Genomic DNA, 19578 nt, shown 5'->3' with positions numbered 1-19578 from the left:
TTCAAGGTTTTGGATCCAGCTCTTCGGGAGACCAAGGTGGGAATTGCCTGTTGTCCCAGCACTGTGACACTGAGGAAGGACAGAGTGCAGCCTCACATGCAATTGAAAGCTGCTGACATTGTCCCAAGAACATTTCATTTGGCACAGACTTCACAGTTTGTAGAGTACATTTGCATCCATTTGTTTACACTCCTCTTACAGGTTGGCCAGGGCACAGGTTCCCATCCTAATCTCTAAGGAGGAGAAATAGATTAAAATGCTAAGACTGACAGCATAATTTGTTTTAGAGAGAACATGGTTTTATTTACTTTGCAAAACTTAAAGTATAAGAATTAGCATGTTTTCAGAAAGGTTACAAGAAAAAGTAGAGCTAGGGATGTGGCTGAGTTGGCAGACTGCTTACCTAGCATGCATGGAGCTGTCCTCGGTTTGATTCCCCAGCACTGCATAAACTGGGCCTGGCGGTGCACACCTATAATCTAGCTCTTGGGATAGAGACAGGAGGGTCGAGTTCAAGGTCACCTTCACTCAGGTAATGATTCTGAGGCCATTGACTCAAAACTCTGGATCCAATGGCTTCAAGTTTAGAGTACATGTCCTTCGTATAGAGGACCCAGGTTCAACTCCCAGCACCCACATGGTGGCTCACAACAAATCTATGACTCCACCTGCAGGGATTGGAACCCTCTCTGACCTCTGCAGGCAGTAGATATGCAGAACATTCATATACATAAAAATAGACATGGCCAAGACAGGGCAAGGGTGCAATTTGTAGGCACAGAAACTACCTGGCACTGCCTACCCTACTGGTCTATCTAGACATCTATAGAGACCCTTCTCAGTACTAATGAAAGTTCTGCTCGTGAAGGATAACACATGGATCCCAGAGAGCTAAACACATGATCAAAGGGGACATGCTGCTCCTCTCTCCAAAATGAGACTCTTGGAGCCCTTCCAGAAGTCTTGTTTCAGGGGGAGGTGGGAGGCTGGATTCTACTCATGCCTCCTGTAGTTCCTGCGCTCACAGCCCTCCTTCACACACGGCAGCATGTAAATTAGATGCAAGCGCAGCTGTTGCCAGCCTCCTTCTATTCAGTCTGCAAGTTGCAACACACACACACACACACACACACACACACACACACACTCTCATACACACACTCACTTTCTCCACACACACACACACACACACACACACACACACACTTACACACACACATATACACATACACTCACTTTCTACACACACACACACACACACACACACACTGTCTCTCTCTCAACACATTGTCTCTCTCTCACACACACACTGTCTTTCTCACACACACATATACACACATTCACTCTCACGCACACTAGCTCTCTCTCTCTCACACACACACTGTCTCTCTCTTCACACACACACTGTCTCTCTCTCATCACACACACTGTCTCTCTCTCTCTCTCTCTCTCTCTCTCTCTCTCTCTCTCTTTCTCTCTCTCTCTCTCTCTCACACACACACACACACACACACACACACACACACACACACGGAAGAAAACCCTCATGTCAGTTTCTGAAAAGACCCCCAGGCTGCCATTGATCTTTATGACTTCTCTCTTTCCCATAGCTTCCAACAGTGCCTCAGCCAGTTGGGATATTTTGTCTGGAAAATTACTTTAGACCCCAGTAGTCCTTGGATGGCTGTGGTTTTCTATTGATCTTCTATGATTGGATATGAAAGTAGTCCCTTTTCCATAGATTATCTTCTGTGCGGCCATGGTGAAGCAGCAACCCAGTGTGCCTTTAGCAGGCAGGACCAATATGCCAGCCAGGAAAGTAAACCATGTTTTTGCCTAGAGTGCCAATGGTGTCAGCCCAAAACAACCACTCTGAATGTTTAATTCAATGGTTATACTTCCACTTGGACCTATAATCTCTAAATCATTGAAGTCCATGGGGCTGGAGAGATGGCTTAGCAGTTAAGAGCACTGGTTAGATTCCCAGCACCCATATACCTGCTCACAACCATCTGGAATTCCAGTTTCAGGAGAGCAGAAGCCCTCTTCCCACCTCCTTGAGACAAAACACTCCTCAATATAATTTTTTTTTCAAATAATCAAAGACCATATTTCAGGCTGGGAATTTTCATATTGCTATAACAAAATACCTAGAAATCAACTTAAAGAAGGGTTCATTTTGGGCTTATGGTTTGAGACCCGTTGTGGCAGGAAGGCATGGCAGCAGGAACATGAGGCAGCTACTCATACTGTATCCAGAGAGGGAGGGAGGGAAGAGGGAGGGAGGGAGGAGGAGAGGAGAGAGAGAGAGAGAGAGAGAGAGAGAGAGAGAGAGAGAGAGAGAGAGAGAAGTGGCTTCCTTTTTTCTCTTTTCTTTTCTTTTCTTTTCTTTTCCAAGACAGGGTTTCTCTGTATTGTTTTGGAGCCTGTCCTGGAACTTGTTCTGTAGACTAGGCTGGTCTCAAACTCACAGAGATCCGCCTGCCTCTGCCTCCTGAGTGATGGGATTAAAGGTGGGTGCCACCAATGCCCAGCCCTTTTTTCTCTTTTTAAGTCAGTCCAGGTCCCCAGCCATGACATGGTTCCACCCACCCACACTCAGTTACACCTTCTGAAAACACTACCACAGACCACAGACAGGCCCAGGGGTGTGTCTCCTAGGTGATTCTAAATCCAGTCAAACGGACAGTGAAGAGGAATCATCGCAGGAAGCAACAGTTTTGTGACTTGGATACAAGTAAACATGGGAGTAAAGACTACCACTTCTGCCTCAGCACTCGGGGTTTCCCACTGTCCCACTGCAGGGGCTCACACACAACGATTGGCTGCATCCTGTAGCTCAGAACTCCAGCACTCTGGTGTCTCCCAGCTACTCTGGAACACAGCCTTCAGTGGTCCACTTCAGTGTCCTGTAACTCCAGCTTCTGGCTAAGAGAACACATGGCAGAGCAGCACCCCATGTGGGCCAACCACAATCACATTTCTTTTGCTATATCATCAAATCTTTAGCGAGAAACAAGACTGGAAACAGGGCTTTCATGAGTCCATTCCGTCAATGGTCAGAGAAGGCAGACCCACCTGTAGGTAGAGTAAGAACCTAAAAGCACTATTCCCTCCATGATGGAGATATTCAATTTAGCCCGTCTGTCATCTGGATGGCAGGTTTCTGTGGTGAATGGGGTCACATCAGGAACTTTAAATCAGTTTTGATGAGAAGAAGGCCATGTTATGTCTATTTGCAACCTGTAACTCAGAACCATGGAGACAGTCTGTGGCTGAGCAACTGACTGAGCACAAGGGTAGCTAGAGGAAGAGAATGCCTGACATCTCCAAAACAGAGCATCATGTCCAATAGTCACAGACAGTGGTCTCCTCTGCTGGACCAGATCATCTTCCCATCCTGTGTTTATTGTTAAAATGCCACCCACATGTTCCCTCCCATGTGTACACTTGTTTCCAACCTTCTAGTCTTGCTCTTACATTTTCCTGAGCTTCCAGGCAAACCACCAATTTCATGCATAGGTTGGGGCCACATTTCTAGACCTCTGTCTCCATCTCAGTGAAATGGACCACCTTCTGAGTGGTACTTAGAATTCCCTCTTCTAGAAGCATCTGTGTCCTGCAATGCCTGCTACGGAATATCTTTGGAGCTGCAACCAGCTACTTCCACTTGGGGTCAGGCCAGAGTTCCTTCTTCCTCCATCAACTGAGCACAAGGAATGGATCCACCGTGAGAACTCAGGTGTAGCATGAAGCAGAGGCAGCTACGCTACAAAATAGATGTCACTCCTGATGCCATCTCCCTTTCTCTTGACGATGCAGTGTTGCCCATGAGCAGGCCTGGAAGGGTAGACCGAGAACAGCTGACACCGGTTCATGACCAAGAGCTTGGGTTGCAGTTACTTGGTGTCTCATAGACAGGTGTGCAGTCTCTTCCAGGGCCCAGTGGCCTGCCAGAAGCTACATCTCAAAAAGATATTCTTACCTTTGGAGGAAGACATGACCTTGTGCCAAGTGATAGTGGGATACAGGCATTTTCCTACTCAGGTCTTCTGGGAGTGTCACAGCGCATGCCTACCTCCAAGACAACTTAACCAGCATTGGCTCTGCGGGGTCATGAGGTGCAGCTCGCCTGGCAGAGCATCTTAAACTGCAACCTGAATCTGCTCTGGGGCTCGTTCAAAAGCAGCAGTGCTCTGGCTGCTCAGTAAACATTGGCAGTGCACACCAGTGTGTGCTGCCTTCCAGATCCCAAACCAGACACAACCCTTTCTTGTTCTTAGCAGTAGGAAGGGGAACTGGCTTTTCACTTGGATGGGGCTCTGAGAAGAATATTCTAACCATTTCACTTCCAGAGAGAAGGCAAAGATGACCATTTGGGGGAGCCTGAGGATTTGGACCGGGGAGGAGACTATGTGTAAGCCTCCTCTATCTGCTGGAAGACACGCTGGGCAGAAGAGCAGCACGGCTATGGGCTCAGGATCTCTGGCAGGAGGAGGAGGAAGAGGAGGAGAATCACTACAAACATGCCCAGAGCACACTCTAGGCCATGCTCTATAAATAAGAGACCTAGTCCTCAGCCCAGGGGAGCTTCCAGCATGGGCGCTGCAAAGGAACACACACACAGGACTCTGGGGCAGTAGGGGAAACACTGTGGCAGTTATAGGTAAAGGCTTTGCCTTCCTTGTTGGGATAGGAGAAGTGCTGACTCACTGGCAGGAGTAGGAGGAATGTGGCGTTAGTTTTAATTATCAACTTAGCACAACCTAGAATCACGGGGGCAGCGTCTCAGTGAAGGAGTGTCAGGCTGTGCCATGTCTGTGGGGGACTGTCTTTGTTTTCCTTACGTGGATGGTGGGTGTTTTGCATGAATGTCTGTGCACCACCTGCACACCTGGTCCCTGTAGAGGCCACAAGAGGGCATCACATCCTTTGGAACTGGTATCACAGAGTGCTGTGAGGCACAGTGTGGGTGCTGGGAGGAGTGAGTGAAGGAGGTGGAGAATACTGAGTTGTGAGGGTGATTCTCATGTGTTTTAACGGGACGGACACAACCCCGGGGACTCAGGCGAGAAAAAGACCCCACTAGCAAGATGAGGGAGAATGCTGTGAAGTCAACCTTCCACTCCCCGCCCCCCACTCTGTCCATGCTGTTGCCGTCTTCCACTGCGTGGCTTTTATCTGTATGGTCAAAACTCAGTCACAGGCACTGGAGGCCGAGCTCAGCAAGGCCCTGAATTCCATCCCACAAACCCCCAAAAGTCAATCACGCCCTGGCAGTCAACTGGATAGCCAGAGGGGCCATGGCTAGGTGAAAAAGATGGCAAACTTCCAAGATGGCCAGCTTCTTTCTCACCTTCCTCCCCTGGAGCAAAAGCCTGGCAGCTTAAGACAAAGGCTTTGTAGACTTTTTCTCCTGCCAGTAGGCCCCTGCTGGTGGACTGGCTCAACAGGTTCAAGGCCAGATTAAGACATGTTTCACAATGGTTGTGGGCCAATCAACCAGCCTGTCTTGTCTTCACCCCAAATTAGGTGACGACAAGCCTTCAGAGACAAAAAAAAAAAAAAAAAAAAAAAAAAAAAAAAAACCAGCCCTGAAGAAGAGAGTGGATATTAGCTTCCCAATGCCAGCTCTGGTTTGAAGGTCTTTTTCTGTGTGTGGGGGGGGGGGGGGGGCGCGGAGTTTCTTCATCCCCTAATAATCACTTTTCTTCAACTGGGTTCTGTTTGCTGTGTTCAAGATTTCTTCACTGCTACCCCACCCCCTTTTAGCCCTTTAACTGGCAGAGAAAACAAACCTGATCAAGATCCTCCAGAACAGTGGTTCTCAACCTTCCTAAACGCTGTGACCCTTCCAGACAGTTCTTCATGTTGCAGGAGGGGAGAACAGATTTGGGTGGGCAGAGAGTAGCCTCTGACATAAGGAATAGCGGAATGGGAAGAGCTGCTGAGGAGAATAGGAGAGCCAACATCTGAGGAGAATGGGAAGGCTTTGACTCCAGCCTAAAGAAGTGAGAATGAGAGGAGTGGGGAAGCCAGGGCCTGGGGGGAGCCCGGGTTAGGGCTTCGTTGGCTCATGATCCCACTGTGAGAGAGCTAAGGCCAAGAGCCCTTTCTCTTATCTCATTCTGCCTTTGGGAATATTATGAAGAAAATCCGGGGTGCTGACAGGCAGAGCTGCTATTCAATGAGAACTCTATTCATTGAGAATTTATCTGTACATCAGGAATTTTACACAAATAATTTTATATAAAATCATTCCATTTTGTTTCCTCGATGAAGAAACTGAGGTTTGGGGCCCAAGTACCCCCATAGCAAGCTGTAGATTGGATTTGAATTGCATGAGCAGCCTTTGCTACAAAAAAACAAAGCTCTTCCCACGTGAGGTGGGCTTTACCCTAGCCCCACCCATGGCAGGCCTGTTAGTTGAAGGGTGTGGCATGAGCAGGGTCTTCACATTCGATGTGTGGTTGGCTCAGGTGTGGGTGCTCCAGTGACCATTTTGAAATTAGCATGCCCCGGACAGTTGCTGTCCCTTCAGCCTGGAACCAGAACAAAACAAGGGCAACAGAGCTGAGCCTATTGTGTGTTCTACAGATAAACCCAACAGACCTCCAGCCGAAATGGGACTAAGCTGCTGAAAGTAGATGTTCATTGGCCAAATTCAATGTCAGCCAATGAGTTTGCTGGCGTTGGGGATAGTTGTTATCAAGCATCAGTACAGCAATAGCTGACTTACACAGTGGCAGTGACGAGCTACAAAGCCACATGTGTTAGGAACTAGAGCCCTTGCTCTTGGTCCAGGTGTCGAAGAACCAGGTGTGATACAATACAGTCAGATGTCAGATTCTGGGGCTGGAGATGGCTCAGTGGTTAAGAGAACATAGCTCTCTTACAGGGGACCCAAGCTCAGTGCCCAATACCTAGTTAACTCCAGCTCCAGGGTACCCAATGCTCTGTCCTGGTCTCTGTAGGTACTGCACCCATATGCACAACCACACATATATCCACATAATTAAATATAAAAATAAAATGTTTTTAATTTTCTTTCTGCAGGTAAAGAAAAATAGCTGTTGGGAACTGGACTAAAAAATACAAGAACAGCTGGATGCTGTGATGCACGCCTTTAATCCCAGCACTTGAAAGGCAGATGGATGTCTGTGAGTTTGAGGCCAGCCTGGTCTACAGAGAGTGCAGGCCAGCCAGAGCTACATAGTGAGTCCCTTTCCCCACCCCCAAGAAAAATGACAATTATCAGTCGCTTGCCTTATTCAATGTTGCATGGTTTAATATATGGATGACATGAAATGATCTTAGGGTTATTGGGGACATTTGGGCATTATAGTCTCTGGGCTTCCAAGAAAGATATTCATTAGGCAATAAAAAGTGGTTCTCATAGGTACCCAACATTTTAAAGCTTATGTTTACCCATCTATGATTGCATTAAGCCAAGCAAAGGCTAGTGCAGCAGAAAGTGCTACAGTCATCCCACAGAGGAGTAACGGGCTCAGAGAGGCTAAAGGTTCTGCCCAGGACCACACAGCCGAGAAGTTGATAGGATCTGAATGCTGTCTGCTTGTCCTCAGGCCCAGTGCTTCTAATCGCATCAGCTGGACATCAGCATCTGACACCTGCTTCCTCCGCTGTGCTCCTACAGCACAGGGAAACCCCACAGGTGCACAGGGGAACCCCAGGGGTGCGCAGGGAAACCCCACGGGTGCACAGGGATACCCCACAGGTGCGCAGGGGAACCCCAGGGGTGCACAGGGATGCCCCACAGGTGCGCAGGGGAACCCCAGGGGTGCACAGGGATACCCCACAGGTGCACAGGGGAACCCCAGGGGTGCGCAGGGGAACCCCACAGGTGCACAGGGGAACTCCAGGGGTGCACAGGGATACCCCACAGGTGCGCAGGGGAACCCCAGGGGTGCACAGGGATACCCCACAGGTGCACAGGGAAACCCCACAGGTGCACAGGGGAACCCCAGGGGAGCACAGGGATACCCCAGGGGTGCACAGGGATACCCCACAGGTGCGCAGGGGAACCCCAGGGGTGCACAGGGATACCCCACAGGTGCGCAGGGGAACCCCAGGGGTGCACAGGGATACCCCACAGGTGCGCAGGGGAACCCCAGGGGTGCACAGGGATACCCCACAGGTGCGCAGGGGAACCCCAGGGGTGCACAGGGATACCCCACAGGTGCACAGGGGAACCCCAGGGGTGCACAGGGATACCCCACAGGTGCGCAGGGGAACCCCAGGGGAGCACAGGGATACCCCACGGGTGCACAGGGATACCCCACAGGTGCGCAGGGGAACCCCAGGGGTGCACAGGGATACCCCACAGATGCGCAGGGGAACCCCAGGGGAGCACAGGGATACCCCACAGGTGCACAGGGAAACCCCACAGGTGCACAGGGGAACCCCAGGGGTGCACAGGGATACCCCACAGGTGCGCAGGGGAACCCCAGGGGTGCACAGGGATACCCCACAGGTGCATAGGGGAACCCCAGGGGTGCACAGGGATACCCCACAGGTGCACAGGGGAACCCCAGTGGTGCACAAGGATGCCCCACAGGTGCGCAGGGGAACCCGAGGGGGACAGAGTGATACCTGAAGGGGGACACAGGGGCACCCAACAGTTGAGGTATGCCCTGGCTACATGGACACCATATGCCCAATGTCCTTTTCTGTTAGCTGCCCTAGGAATCAGCTCCCCTGCTTTCTGCTATCCTTTGTCAACCCAGACATCTGACTAGAGCTAGACCCTGGGGACGTGGCTCTCCACATCTACACTGCACAGCTAACCTACCTGGAAGTCCATCAGAATTGAAACCTTCCCTATGTAGAGGTGGCAACAACGGCACAGCTTAGGACTTGACATGCATCCAGAGCCACTCATCTAGTGACTTCTCCAGTGTTGATTCATCCCCATAGCCCTATGAAAACCAGGGCACAGAGAGGTCCAGAAACCAGCCCACCATCACACAGCCAGCATGCCGGGTGAAGCTAGGATATGAACTCAGGTGCTCTGGGCTAAATTCCTCACTCCTTTGTGTGTGAATGCTCTAGGCAGGGTGTATGGGACTAAGTGGTGACACCAGGGCAGTGGGATGGTCAGCCCTGACTGTCAACCTGAGCCAACAGGAGATGCCTATGAGATGAGGAAAGCACCAAGAGGAGTAGACCATGTACACTTTGACCTATTGATGGTTTAGTCCATTGATAGGCTCCAAATCTAAACAGATCGTGGAAGTTGAGGCCTAGAGGACCCTCCAATCAGATCCCAGAGGGTGTGCCTTTGTTTTGAAACAGGGTTTCATGTAGCTCAGGCTGGCCTCAAACTTGCTATGTATCTAAGGACAACCTTGAACTCCTTCCTCTTTCTGATTCCACTTACCAAGTGCTAGGATTACAAATGTGTCCAAGCACACCCAGCCGTGGACGGCCCCCTCGGGGTACTCTTCTCGGCTGCCAGGGGTAAGCTGTCTCCTCTTCTACATGTTCCTGCCTGCAATGTTCTGCCTTACCTCCAGCCCAAAGTAATAGAGCCAGCCCCACCTGAGCCAGCCAGGAGCCAAGACGAATCAGGTGTGGTGGCACACACCTTTAAACCTAGCGCTTGGGAGGCAGAGGCAGACACATCTCCCTGAGTTCTGCCAGCCACAGATACAAAATGAGAGCCTGTCTCGAAACACCCCCCCCAAAAAAAAATAGTTCTTCTTGGTTATTTGTCCTAAACTGAGGAACCCTCTGCTCTGGATGGTTCATGCACTGTTGGGTTCACTCATTCCATTGTCTGTCCAGTCACAGCACTCCCAGAAGGCATGTCCATGTCCCTGCCTTAATGCTGTGCGCCCTGTACTTGGCGGATCTCAGTACACCGAGGCTCCTCTCCTTCCAGCCTGTGTCCACCGAGTGAAACCAGGCACTGTTACCTCCAGAAACTGGCTTAGAGGTTGACCTGAACATGGACACACAGCCCAGATCTCCTCCTACCTTCACAGTTGACATCACCTACATCATTCATTCTTCCTGGTGGCTGTATTCAATTATTAGTAAGGAACTACAATCATTGTGTGACTAATTAGCATCTGAGTTCTTGACATTTTTGCAGGCAGCTGTCATGAAGTCTTCCTGTGTCTCACAGCACAACCCCTGCCTCGAGATGGTTAGACCTGCATGCATGAAGTGTGAACACAGCCTGGTCATCATCTGTTCAGGTGGTGCCGATCTGCCACCCTTTCTAAGGCAGGAGAGTATCCGTGCTCTGCACTGTGTTCAACAGTAAAATTCCCCAGACATGGCCCCAAGGTTACTAGAACAGTTCCCAGCGGTGCCTAAGCTAGGAATTAGGTTTGCTTCCCTGTGCTGAGAAGGCCCATCTGGGCCCAGGTGCTCATGTCAGCACTCATCCAGATGTTCACACGGAGAAATAGAAGGTGGGCAGTGAGCAGCTGCAGCCCAAACTTTCCTTCTGTCACCCACTGGGAAGCCAGCTGCCACTCAACCCAAGTGGGAGTTTCCTAAGATAAGTCCTAATGAACTCAGGAGGGACTTTTCACCGAGCAAAACAGAGAAATAGAGAATAGAGCGGATCCCAGGGTTACCGAGGTTCTCCAGGCTACCCATTGCTTATCAGATGAGGAAACTGAGGCCCAGAGATGCTGTTGCTGGTTCAAGATCACAGAAGAGCAGTAAAAGCAGTGGTGGAACCTGCCCAAGCCAGGCATCTAACAGAGCCCAGAACCATTTGGATCAAAGCAGGGCATAACTACAGGTTCCACCAACTGCCTAAGTCTTTCTTCAGTCTCCAGGGCTTTTGAAAATGAGGAAAATTAGGCTCCCCCTCTGGACAGAAGTCATGGAATTATCTATATGACTTTGGGTGCCATCCCTGCCTTGGCTAGCCTTTCCTGTGGAAGTGTTCGAATTCTTCTCCATCCTTTCAGACCAAAAGGAATGTTACCTTCTATGAATGTGTTTCTGGATCCCCAGGGAAGCAGGTTCTCTGTTCAATGTTCCCAGGTCCTGACCTTGTGCTAACACTCAGGACACTTGATGGTGGCTGGGGCTCTCTTTCCTGAAGTGCACACCTGTACCACAGTCATCTTTATAATCCCAGCACACCACTTTAGCTAGGAAGGGATGACTCCAAGTCAAACCTCCTGAGATGAACTACTCTGCACCTAGCTTGCAGCAGAATGTCGAGTTGGCTGCTGCTGTAGGACCAAACAGCGTGAGGAGATTCTAATCTCGGATCTGAAAGTCTTTCAACACACACTGTGTAGAGTTGCCAAGTAGGCCAGGCTGCCAGCGAATGGGGGAAAGGCACAACATGCTATTCTGCTCGGTGAAAATGGGTCCCAGGGCTGCAAAGTGACCTTACCCAGTACACTGTCACTGCTCTTCAGTGTTCTGTCTGTGAGGTCTGCCTCTCTCCTTCTGCCAAGGGGACAACTCTCAGGCCTGGCTGACCCAGACCTCAGGATCCAATGACAGAGAAAAGAGTAAGGCAGGCTGAATGATACTTAGGACAAAGGACTTATGTGAAACAGCCAGAGACGCTCCAGCTATAAGATGCCTCCTGTGAGCATAATTCAAGAAAGGACAGAAGTGGCCTGAGTCTGGGCCAGCAACTTGGCTCATGGGCAAAGCACCTGATGCCACATCTAAAGGGCTAGGTTGGATCCCGAGGTTCGAGTAGCAGGAGAGAACTAACTCCACAATGCTGTCCTCTAACCCCCACATGTAGGCTATGGCTCATGTGCACAAACAGACGCATCACACACACAATAATAATAATAAATAAATAAAGTTTTAAAACTAGAGTCAACAAGATGACTCCTGGGGAAAGGCACCTGCTCCCAAACCTGAGTTTGACCTGAAAGTCCTGCATGGTAGAAGAGAGAGAATTAACTCGTGCAAGTTGTCCTCTGATCTTCACCTGTGTGCCATAGTGCATTTGAGCAGCGTGCATGTGTATGTGTGTGTGTGTGTGTGTGTGTGTGTGTGTGTGCCTGTGTGTGCACAAATTTCACACACACATGCACAAATTTAATTTAATTTAAAAGTTAAAATTAAGCCAGGTGGTGGCTTTAATTCCAGCATTCGGGAGGCAGAGGCAGGCAGATCTCTGAGAGTTTGAGGACAGCCTGGTCTACAGAACAAGTTCCAGGACAGCCAGAGCTGTCCTGAAATCTGTCCCCATAAAAGTTAAAGTTAAAAAAAAAAAACCTAAATTAAAAACAAATACAGAAAGGAATACACCAAACTCCATAATGTAGGATTCCATTATCTCCAGTATACTTTAATTTGCTTGTTTACACATAGGTTCTGTGTGTATACAACAGTGGCATGAGCCATTCGCTAAATACAATCTGGTACCCAGACAATGACAGATGCACATGGGAGTGAGTGAGCAAACCTCCACACAGGGAAACAAGACAGCGTGGCACAACTCTGGTCAGATGCCCCCAAAGCCTCATGCTTAACACCTAGGGATAACAGACACTCTAAAAGATGACATGAGATTATTTCAATGTGAGACCCAAGTGCGTGAGTGCTTCCCAAAAGATGTTAGTTTCTCTGCTTTCTCTAGGAGAGCTGGACCATTCTAAATGCTGTCAAGAGAAAGACTTGGAGATAATAGCCTGGTTAGCACACATGCTCAGCACCTTACATGTCACTTCCTTTAATGCTAAAAGAATCGCAAGGCTTGCACACTGGTCAGGTAGATTGGGAGTGATGCCAACGTTCAAACCTACATCTCATGGTTGTGCAAGCCCAAACACTCACTCATGCCATGCTTCCTCACATAGGAGGGAAGACATACTCCTGAGAAGGCAAGGGTTCCCAAAAACTCAGGGTGTAGCCCAGGCATAGATGGTTTGCCCAGTAACAAACCCTGGGTTCCCATCTCTGGGTCTGAGAGAGGAAAGGCAGGGAGTACTAAGAATGAACACATGTAAGCCAATCCATCTAATATGTAGAGAACACTGAGCAACTAAGAGTTCCCACATGTAGTCAGTTTAAAGTTAAACCTGGTCAGATACCCCCCCCCCCCCCGTGAGAAAAACGCCCAGGGCCTTAATGTGACAATGAACTTCTCGGTGCACCCCATGGCTGCTCCCTTCCGTTGTGACATGAAGCCTGAAGACTATCCGTGACCAGCTCTACCATCTCCCCCGGGGCCCATTCCTACCCTGAGGGGATGGGTGGAAACCCCCAGAAGGTGAAACACCTTTCAGTCCACTGTCAACTCATCAATGCCCCGCAGTGCAGCGCAGGGCCCCTTACTGCCTGCCTGCCTTTTGGTAACATCATCTCACATCTTACACTACCAATGGTCAAGCTGACCTGTAGCTCAACAGGTTATGAAATACGCATTTTAAATATGTCCTTATATTACAAAAATTACTTAGTAGCCAGATGTGGTAGCTTTAATATTAGCTCATGTTTAATCTCAGCACTAAGGAGACAGAGGCAGGCAGATCTCTGTGAGTCTAGGAACAGCCTGACGCACACAGTGAGTTCCAGGAAAGCCAGGGCTGCATATTGAGACCTTGACTCAAAAAATAAGTTTTTAATTAAATAAAAAAAATAAATTAAAAGAAAGAAAGGAATTATTCTTAACTTACTACGCACCTAACAACCTGAGCTGGAGTCAGGTCAGGCAGGCCAAAGCTTATCAGGCAGCCATTCCCCAGCTCTGCTGAGGAAGAGGCATCAAAGCAGCTACAAGGCTGATCATCCAAAAGACGGGGCTCAGTGTGACAGGCTTAAGAGATCACCTGGGAGGGAAAGGGGCCCTCTTCTCAGAGACTGGAAGCTTGCCATATGGGACATGGGAGACAAGGCTTCTAGCCCCAGCCAGTCTCAGTGAAGGCCACATAATGACAAGGCTAGAAGCTGGGAAGTGCTACCAAGAGAATGTCACGACTCTTGAATGGCCCCCTTTTAGAGTTGTTCTGTTGAAGGGGCAAGGAAAAGGAGGTGGGGTCAAAGTCATGCCACTATGTAATACGGACAACTTTGCATGGCGGCAGTATGTAATATGGCTGGTTTCTTGCATCAGAGGGAGACATTCATTTCACTTCTGAATTATCATAATCTTCTCCAAAGGTAAAAATTCCTTGTCTATGGTACTTGTCCTTTGATCCTATGACCCTGAACCCTATTCTGTGTCTGCCACCAGACCAGCAGAGGGGCAGGACAGCCTCAGTACCAACAAGCACTTTACAGAAATGCTCGCTCAGCTCAAAATTCATTAAATAATGAAGTGTCTGATTTCCAGCTTTAGTCTTGCTTTTTGGTTATTTGTTTTGTTTTATTTTTTTGAGACAGGATCTCACTGTGCAGCTCTGGCTGATCTGGAGCTAGATATATAGACCAGACTGGCCCCACGCTCACAGAGCTCTGCCTGCCTCTGCCTTCTCCGTGCTGGGGTTAAAGGCGTGCAGCACCATGCTCTCTGGCTCCAGTTTTACTCTTAACAGGGGGGACATTCCTATGAGGTGGAATTTAATGCAATAAGTCAGGAGTTTGGTTTATAAAAAGTTAGTGTTCTAAAAAACAAAAACAAAGCAAAACTCTCAGAACAATTTTTACACATGCCAAAGTGCAGTCCTGGAGCTTTGTCAACAAAGAACAAATGTCATAGTGACAATTAAAAACCATACAGCACTCACTCATGGGAGAAGAGGGAGAAATGGAGTTCTCCGTTACTGCTCCAAAAACTGACACATAACAACAGACAGCACAGACAGAAAAATCGTTTCATTGTTCACTACATAAAAATCATCTGGGCACTGCAGGGTTGCGGCCTCCTGTTGGGAACTGGTCATAGCCAGGTACAGCTGTCAATATTCCAAAGAGGAGGTGGAAACTACAGCCAGAGAGTGTGTTGTAGGCATCGGAGTGTTTAATAAAGAACCTGCTAGAGATAAATGCTCATCTTAGGATCAACTATTGGGAAACACTGTTAAAAGGACAGTCTTACTGTGGTCACTAAACTCTCAAGAGAACCAGAGCCAGGGAGATCACAACAGAGAGAGTCCTGTAGCTCTGGTTTCCCCTTGACCCATGCCATGAGGCTGTCTACTGTCCCTCTGATGAGCCTTAGCTTTCCCTCTGGGAACAGATTAGGTCACATCTTGCCAGAGACGAGAAGTGTCTGACAGGAATGGTGGTGCTGGCAACAGGGTGGCATCACCAGTGGAGTCTGAGGACTAAGTGTGTTCCCCAGACTCCAGCCACTACAGAAGTGTCTGGTAAGCATCCTCTCCAAAGCGGGACCCATAGTTCAGCCAGTCGCAGTAGGTGGAAAAATCTGTCAGCCACTGTCCTCCTGTCCCCACTTGTTTCTCTTTTATTTCTTGTAAGTATCTTGCTTCAGAGTCAAACTAGAGCTCTGGGGAGGAAGCCCTGGGGAGAAGGACTTCAGGTACCAGTACCCATATGTCCCATACCAGCCCAGCAAACCAAAAAAGGTGCCGAACACCTTCTGAGTCAAGTTGTGGAAATAAACGGCTGTGCACAAAAACATCCAGACCCAGATTAAGGTCAGAAAGCCTAGAGCGACAACCAGAGTGGTGATGGCAGTGTGGAGGTGGTGGCCGCGATCTGTCTTCACCTCATCCAACACGGCCATCTCCTCCACGATCATGAGCGCACAGAAGGTCAGCAGGAAGGAGTGGCCTGAGATGTCAAAGCCGTGCCAGAAGCCCCCTTCCCGGTGGCATTGCTGCTTGCTCTGATGCTCCTGTCTGATGCCCTCCAGGGCTGGGGACTGGTAGCAGCTGCCTGTGTAGTGCTCAATGTTGGAGAAGAGGGCCGTGCAGAAATACCAGATGGCTGTGCCCACCAGCAGGGTGCTCAACCGCCGCAGGACCAGGCCGGCCTTGCCCGTCAGGTGGTAGTTGGTGAGGGCAATGAAAGGCAGAAGGAGACAGACTGTCCAGGCCCAGGCCACTTTAACAAAGTACCTGATGGAGGAGGAAAGTTCAGGTGAAGAGGAGACATCAGATAGGAAACAGTGTCACTGTGCTTCAAGTATCTAAGACCCCAAAGGAAGTTAAATGAAATTGATCAGAGCTGTCCACCCAAACGGCTACCATGTTTGAATCCTTAAAACATGCTAACACATGCTTTATTTTCTAAGTAGTGAAATTAGTTCATCTGTAACTCTGTAAGGTGACAAGGAGCCATATAGATATACCATGCCAAAGTGGAGGTGATAAGGGGTGGCCTGGGGTCCGAATCCAAGGCCTGCAACTTTCTAGTTGTGCTATTTGCTCAGGAAAGCAATAACTGAACATCTATCAAATGGCAGACGTGCTCACACACATTCTCTTACACTGAATTCACAGTTAGCTGAGGAGGAAACGGTCATTTGTCTGTAAGTACAGCCCAGGCTGGCTCCCCCGCCTGTGGAGCTGAGGGTGGTCTTGAACTAGCCCATCTGCTTCCCATTCTCTGGTGGTGCCATCACAGGTATGTCTCACCACAGGCAGTTTTATGTGGTGTTGGGGCTCAAACCCAGGGTGCATGCTAGGGGTACTACTCTGTCAGCTGAGTAGTACCCCAGCCCTCATCTGTCCCTTTTTACAGACAGACTCTGGGGGCTCAGAAAACTGAGTACTTCGCCAGGGCCACACACATAACAGCAAATGCACATTGAGACACACTCTGCCCAACCCCAAAGCCCTTCTCTACCACTCCAGCGTTCTTTCCTACAGGCTAGTAAGTCTTATAAGAAAGAGCTTTAAGCCACAGGACCAGGGTTCCAATCCTGCCTCTGACTCTACTTGTTACTGTATCTTCAGGACCCAGTTCCCTCAGCTCGTAAGCCCAGAGCACCCAAGGAGTTTTCAAAATCTCTTCCAGATTCAATGAGTCACTGCCAGTTCCCTCCCATTAATTAGCGCCAAGTCTTGAAACAAAAATTAGCATCCATGGCTACCCCTAAACAACAGACTAGTGTGCCAGCATGCTGGGCTCCTGGTTCATCAGGCCAGATAAAACAACAGCTTCCATGTCTGCCTGACCTGTGCTCACAAAAGGTGGCTGACCTGGGGGTGAGCTGCAGAAAACACACAAAGAGCTCCGAGGCAACTATCACCCTCACTCTCTATTCTTAGCCCAGTCACCAAGTGGGTAAGGATGAAGGTGGGCCAAGGACAGAAGCCTCTGCCCTAGGTTCCAGTAGTTCCTCAGACACCACCTAAGAGCCTGTCACTAAAGCCTTCACTGGCATTGATAAGGAAAGCCTTGCCAAAGCTAAGGTCTGCCAGAAACCTGATCCAGCTGCCAAAAAAAGAAAACAGGGTTTCAGGTACCTAACAAGAGTTAAGACTCTCGGCATGCTGGAAACTCTAATCTTAGGCTCACTCGAAGGAGCGGCTTCAGCTTCCAAACTCCCTGTATTGCTGCAACGGTGTTTTGTGCAATAAACTTTCTAAGTCAGTATTTTAAAAGACTGGGAAAGAAGTGGGTGGAGCTGGAGAGATGTGCCACAGAGGTCCGCTGGGGTTGCTTTCCTGGGCAACTGCCATGCACTTTAGATGACTAAGAAAGTCCAAGGAGATCCAGGAGAAAGGTCACGGGCACCAAAGGCTTCACTCTTCTCCTAATATACGGCGGGCAGGGAAAAGCTCTCAGGGTGGTGGGGGGCTGTCTGACCAGCCCGCAGAAGGGAGGTGACATCTCCCCAAACAGTACGGGGGCCAGCGCCTAACTGGGGTGGCGGGAGGGGGTGGTGGTGGTAAGCATCTCCAGCGCACCCCGTACACACTGCCACTGACAACCCACCCCGTCACCTCGGCCCTCCCATCGGAATCCTCAAACATAAGGCGCGAGTGTCACTCGCTTTCCCAGGGTCCCCGCGTCGCCACACGCGCGCGGACGCGGCTGTCAGGACAGGGATCCCTCCCGATGGCTCGCCCACCCAGGCAGCGAGCCGGCTCCATGGGGAGCGGGGGCCCCGAGTCTGGAGCACTCACACGTTGAGGACGTTGCGCTTGTTGCTGAGGTAGCACTCGGGCAGCGGGGACAGCTCCTTGAGGACAGAGCCCGCCAGCATGGCGGCCACCAGCACCCAGGGCAGGTAGCGCCGCACCGCAGCCCTCACCAGCGTCCCGCGGAGAAACCACGCGCAGCGCTCCAGGTGCTCCATGCCGGACCTTCTCGGCCACCGTCCGCCTCCCGGAACCCTCTCGGCCACCGTCTTGCCCTTCGCCCGGGCTAGCGCCACCACTTGCCTCCGGGCGCATGCGTGCTACCCGCAAGCTCCGCCCCCAGAGGGCCGCGTGCTCCCTCTAGTGGCCATGAGTGGCCTCTGCAGAGTGCAGGTCTGTAGCTACCTGCGCCGCTCTTCCCTCTCCAACCTGAGCGCCCCCAGGCGACACGCTGTGAGTACTGCAGGCTGCGTTTTGCCGGGGCAACCTGCTTGTGCGAGCTTTTGCTAGAGGTTGGGGAAGAATAAACGTAGTTCGGTAGGAATTAGATCAGCCGTCAGAGCATCATTTGGTTTCTCATAGACGCACCTCCATGGGATTCTTGCTTTTCTTATCTGCAAAATACAAACAAGGGATCCATCTTTCTTAAGAGCTAGTTTGTGGACTTGGGACTTCCTTATGGTGGTTCAGATACAGGGTTTTGAGATCTTAGTTTTATAAACTTTATTGTAAAGTAATCCCACAAAATAATCACTAACTTTAAATCTTATTAACTTTGGTTTTGTTTTGTAGAGACAGGGTTTCTCTGTGTAGTCATGGCTGTCCTGGCACTCGCTCTGTAGACCAGGATGGCCTTGAACTCAAGAGATCCACCTGCCTCTGCCTCCTAAGTGCTGGTATTAAAGGTGTGTGGCACCATGCCTGGCACTACTTTTTTTTTTTGAGGCAGGATTTTACTCTGTAGTTCCTGAAATCCTCTTGCCTCAGCCTCTCACATGAACTTAACTTAAATTTTAAATTGATAAATGTATTTGTATTTAAAATGTGGATGTCTGACTTTCAAAATGTGGATGTTATTTTTCTATTACTGTGAAGCGACCCCATGGTGAAGGCAACTTCTAGAAGAATTTATCGGGGGCTATCGTAGTCATTGTTCTGTTGCTGTGAAGAGACACCATGATGGATGCAACTCATCAAAGAAAGCATTTAATTGGGGCTGGCTTTCAGGTTCAGAGGTTTAGTCCACCGTCATCATGGTGGGCAGCAAGGCAGCAGGCATGGGAGGCATGGGAGGCACGGTGCTGGAGAAGTAGTTGAGAGCTATACCCTGATCCACAGGCAAAGAGAGAGAGTCACTGAGCCTGGCATAGCCTACTCCTAGTGATGTACCTCCTCCAACAAGGCCACACCTCCTAATCCTTCTGTCAAAGAGTTCCACTCCCTTGTGACTGAGCATTCAAAGGTATGAGAGCCTATGGGGTCATTGTTATTCAAACTACCACAGGGGCTCACAGTTTCAGTGGGTAGTCACCCACTGGAACATGGCAGCAGGCTGCAGGCATGGTGCTGGGGTGTATCTGAGAGCTCTCATCTTGAGTCACAACCTCCAGGCAAGGGGGAC

The 19578-nt window shown here is 49.8% G+C and overlaps 1 protein-coding gene across 2 annotated transcripts; it reads right to left on the bottom strand.

Moving 5' to 3' along the window:
* Window positions 1-12287: 12287 nt before the first annotated feature.
* Window positions 12288-18253, bottom strand: Fitm2 (fat storage inducing transmembrane protein 2). 2 transcript variants are annotated; one of them, XM_035446189.1, is made up of 3 exons: window positions 18003-18135; window positions 17340-17629; window positions 12288-15986 (listed from the first exon to the last, which is right to left on the bottom strand). In XM_035446189.1, the coding sequence occupies exons 2-3, from the start codon at window positions 17363-17365 to the stop codon at window positions 15371-15373; spliced, it is 642 nt and encodes a 213-aa protein (XP_035302080.1). In that variant the 5' UTR covers window positions 17366-17629; window positions 18003-18135; the 3' UTR covers window positions 12288-15370. The 2 variants fall into 2 exon arrangements, with proteins under 2 accessions (XP_035302080.1, XP_027279298.1); XM_027423497.2 differs by lacking the exon at window positions 17340-17629 and having other exon boundaries at window positions 18003-18253.
* Window positions 18254-19578: the final 1325 nt, after the last annotated feature.

Source organism: Cricetulus griseus, chromosome 6 (genome assembly GCF_003668045.3).
Source record: "Cricetulus griseus strain 17A/GY chromosome 6, alternate assembly CriGri-PICRH-1.0, whole genome shotgun sequence".
Taxonomy (NCBI): Eukaryota; Metazoa; Chordata; class Mammalia; order Rodentia; family Cricetidae; genus Cricetulus; species Cricetulus griseus.
This window is presented reverse-complemented; position numbering and strand designations above follow the sequence as displayed.

Coding starts and splice junctions, on each gene's coding strand:
- Fitm2 (XM_027423497.2), bottom strand. CDS start 18,175: ATGGAGCACCTGGAGCGCTGCGCGTGGTTTCTCCGCGGGACGCTGGTG. Junction 15,987..18,002: donor AAGCGCAACGTCCTCAACGT/GTGAGTGCTCCA, acceptor CTCCTCCATCAG/GTACTTTGTTAAAGTGGCCT.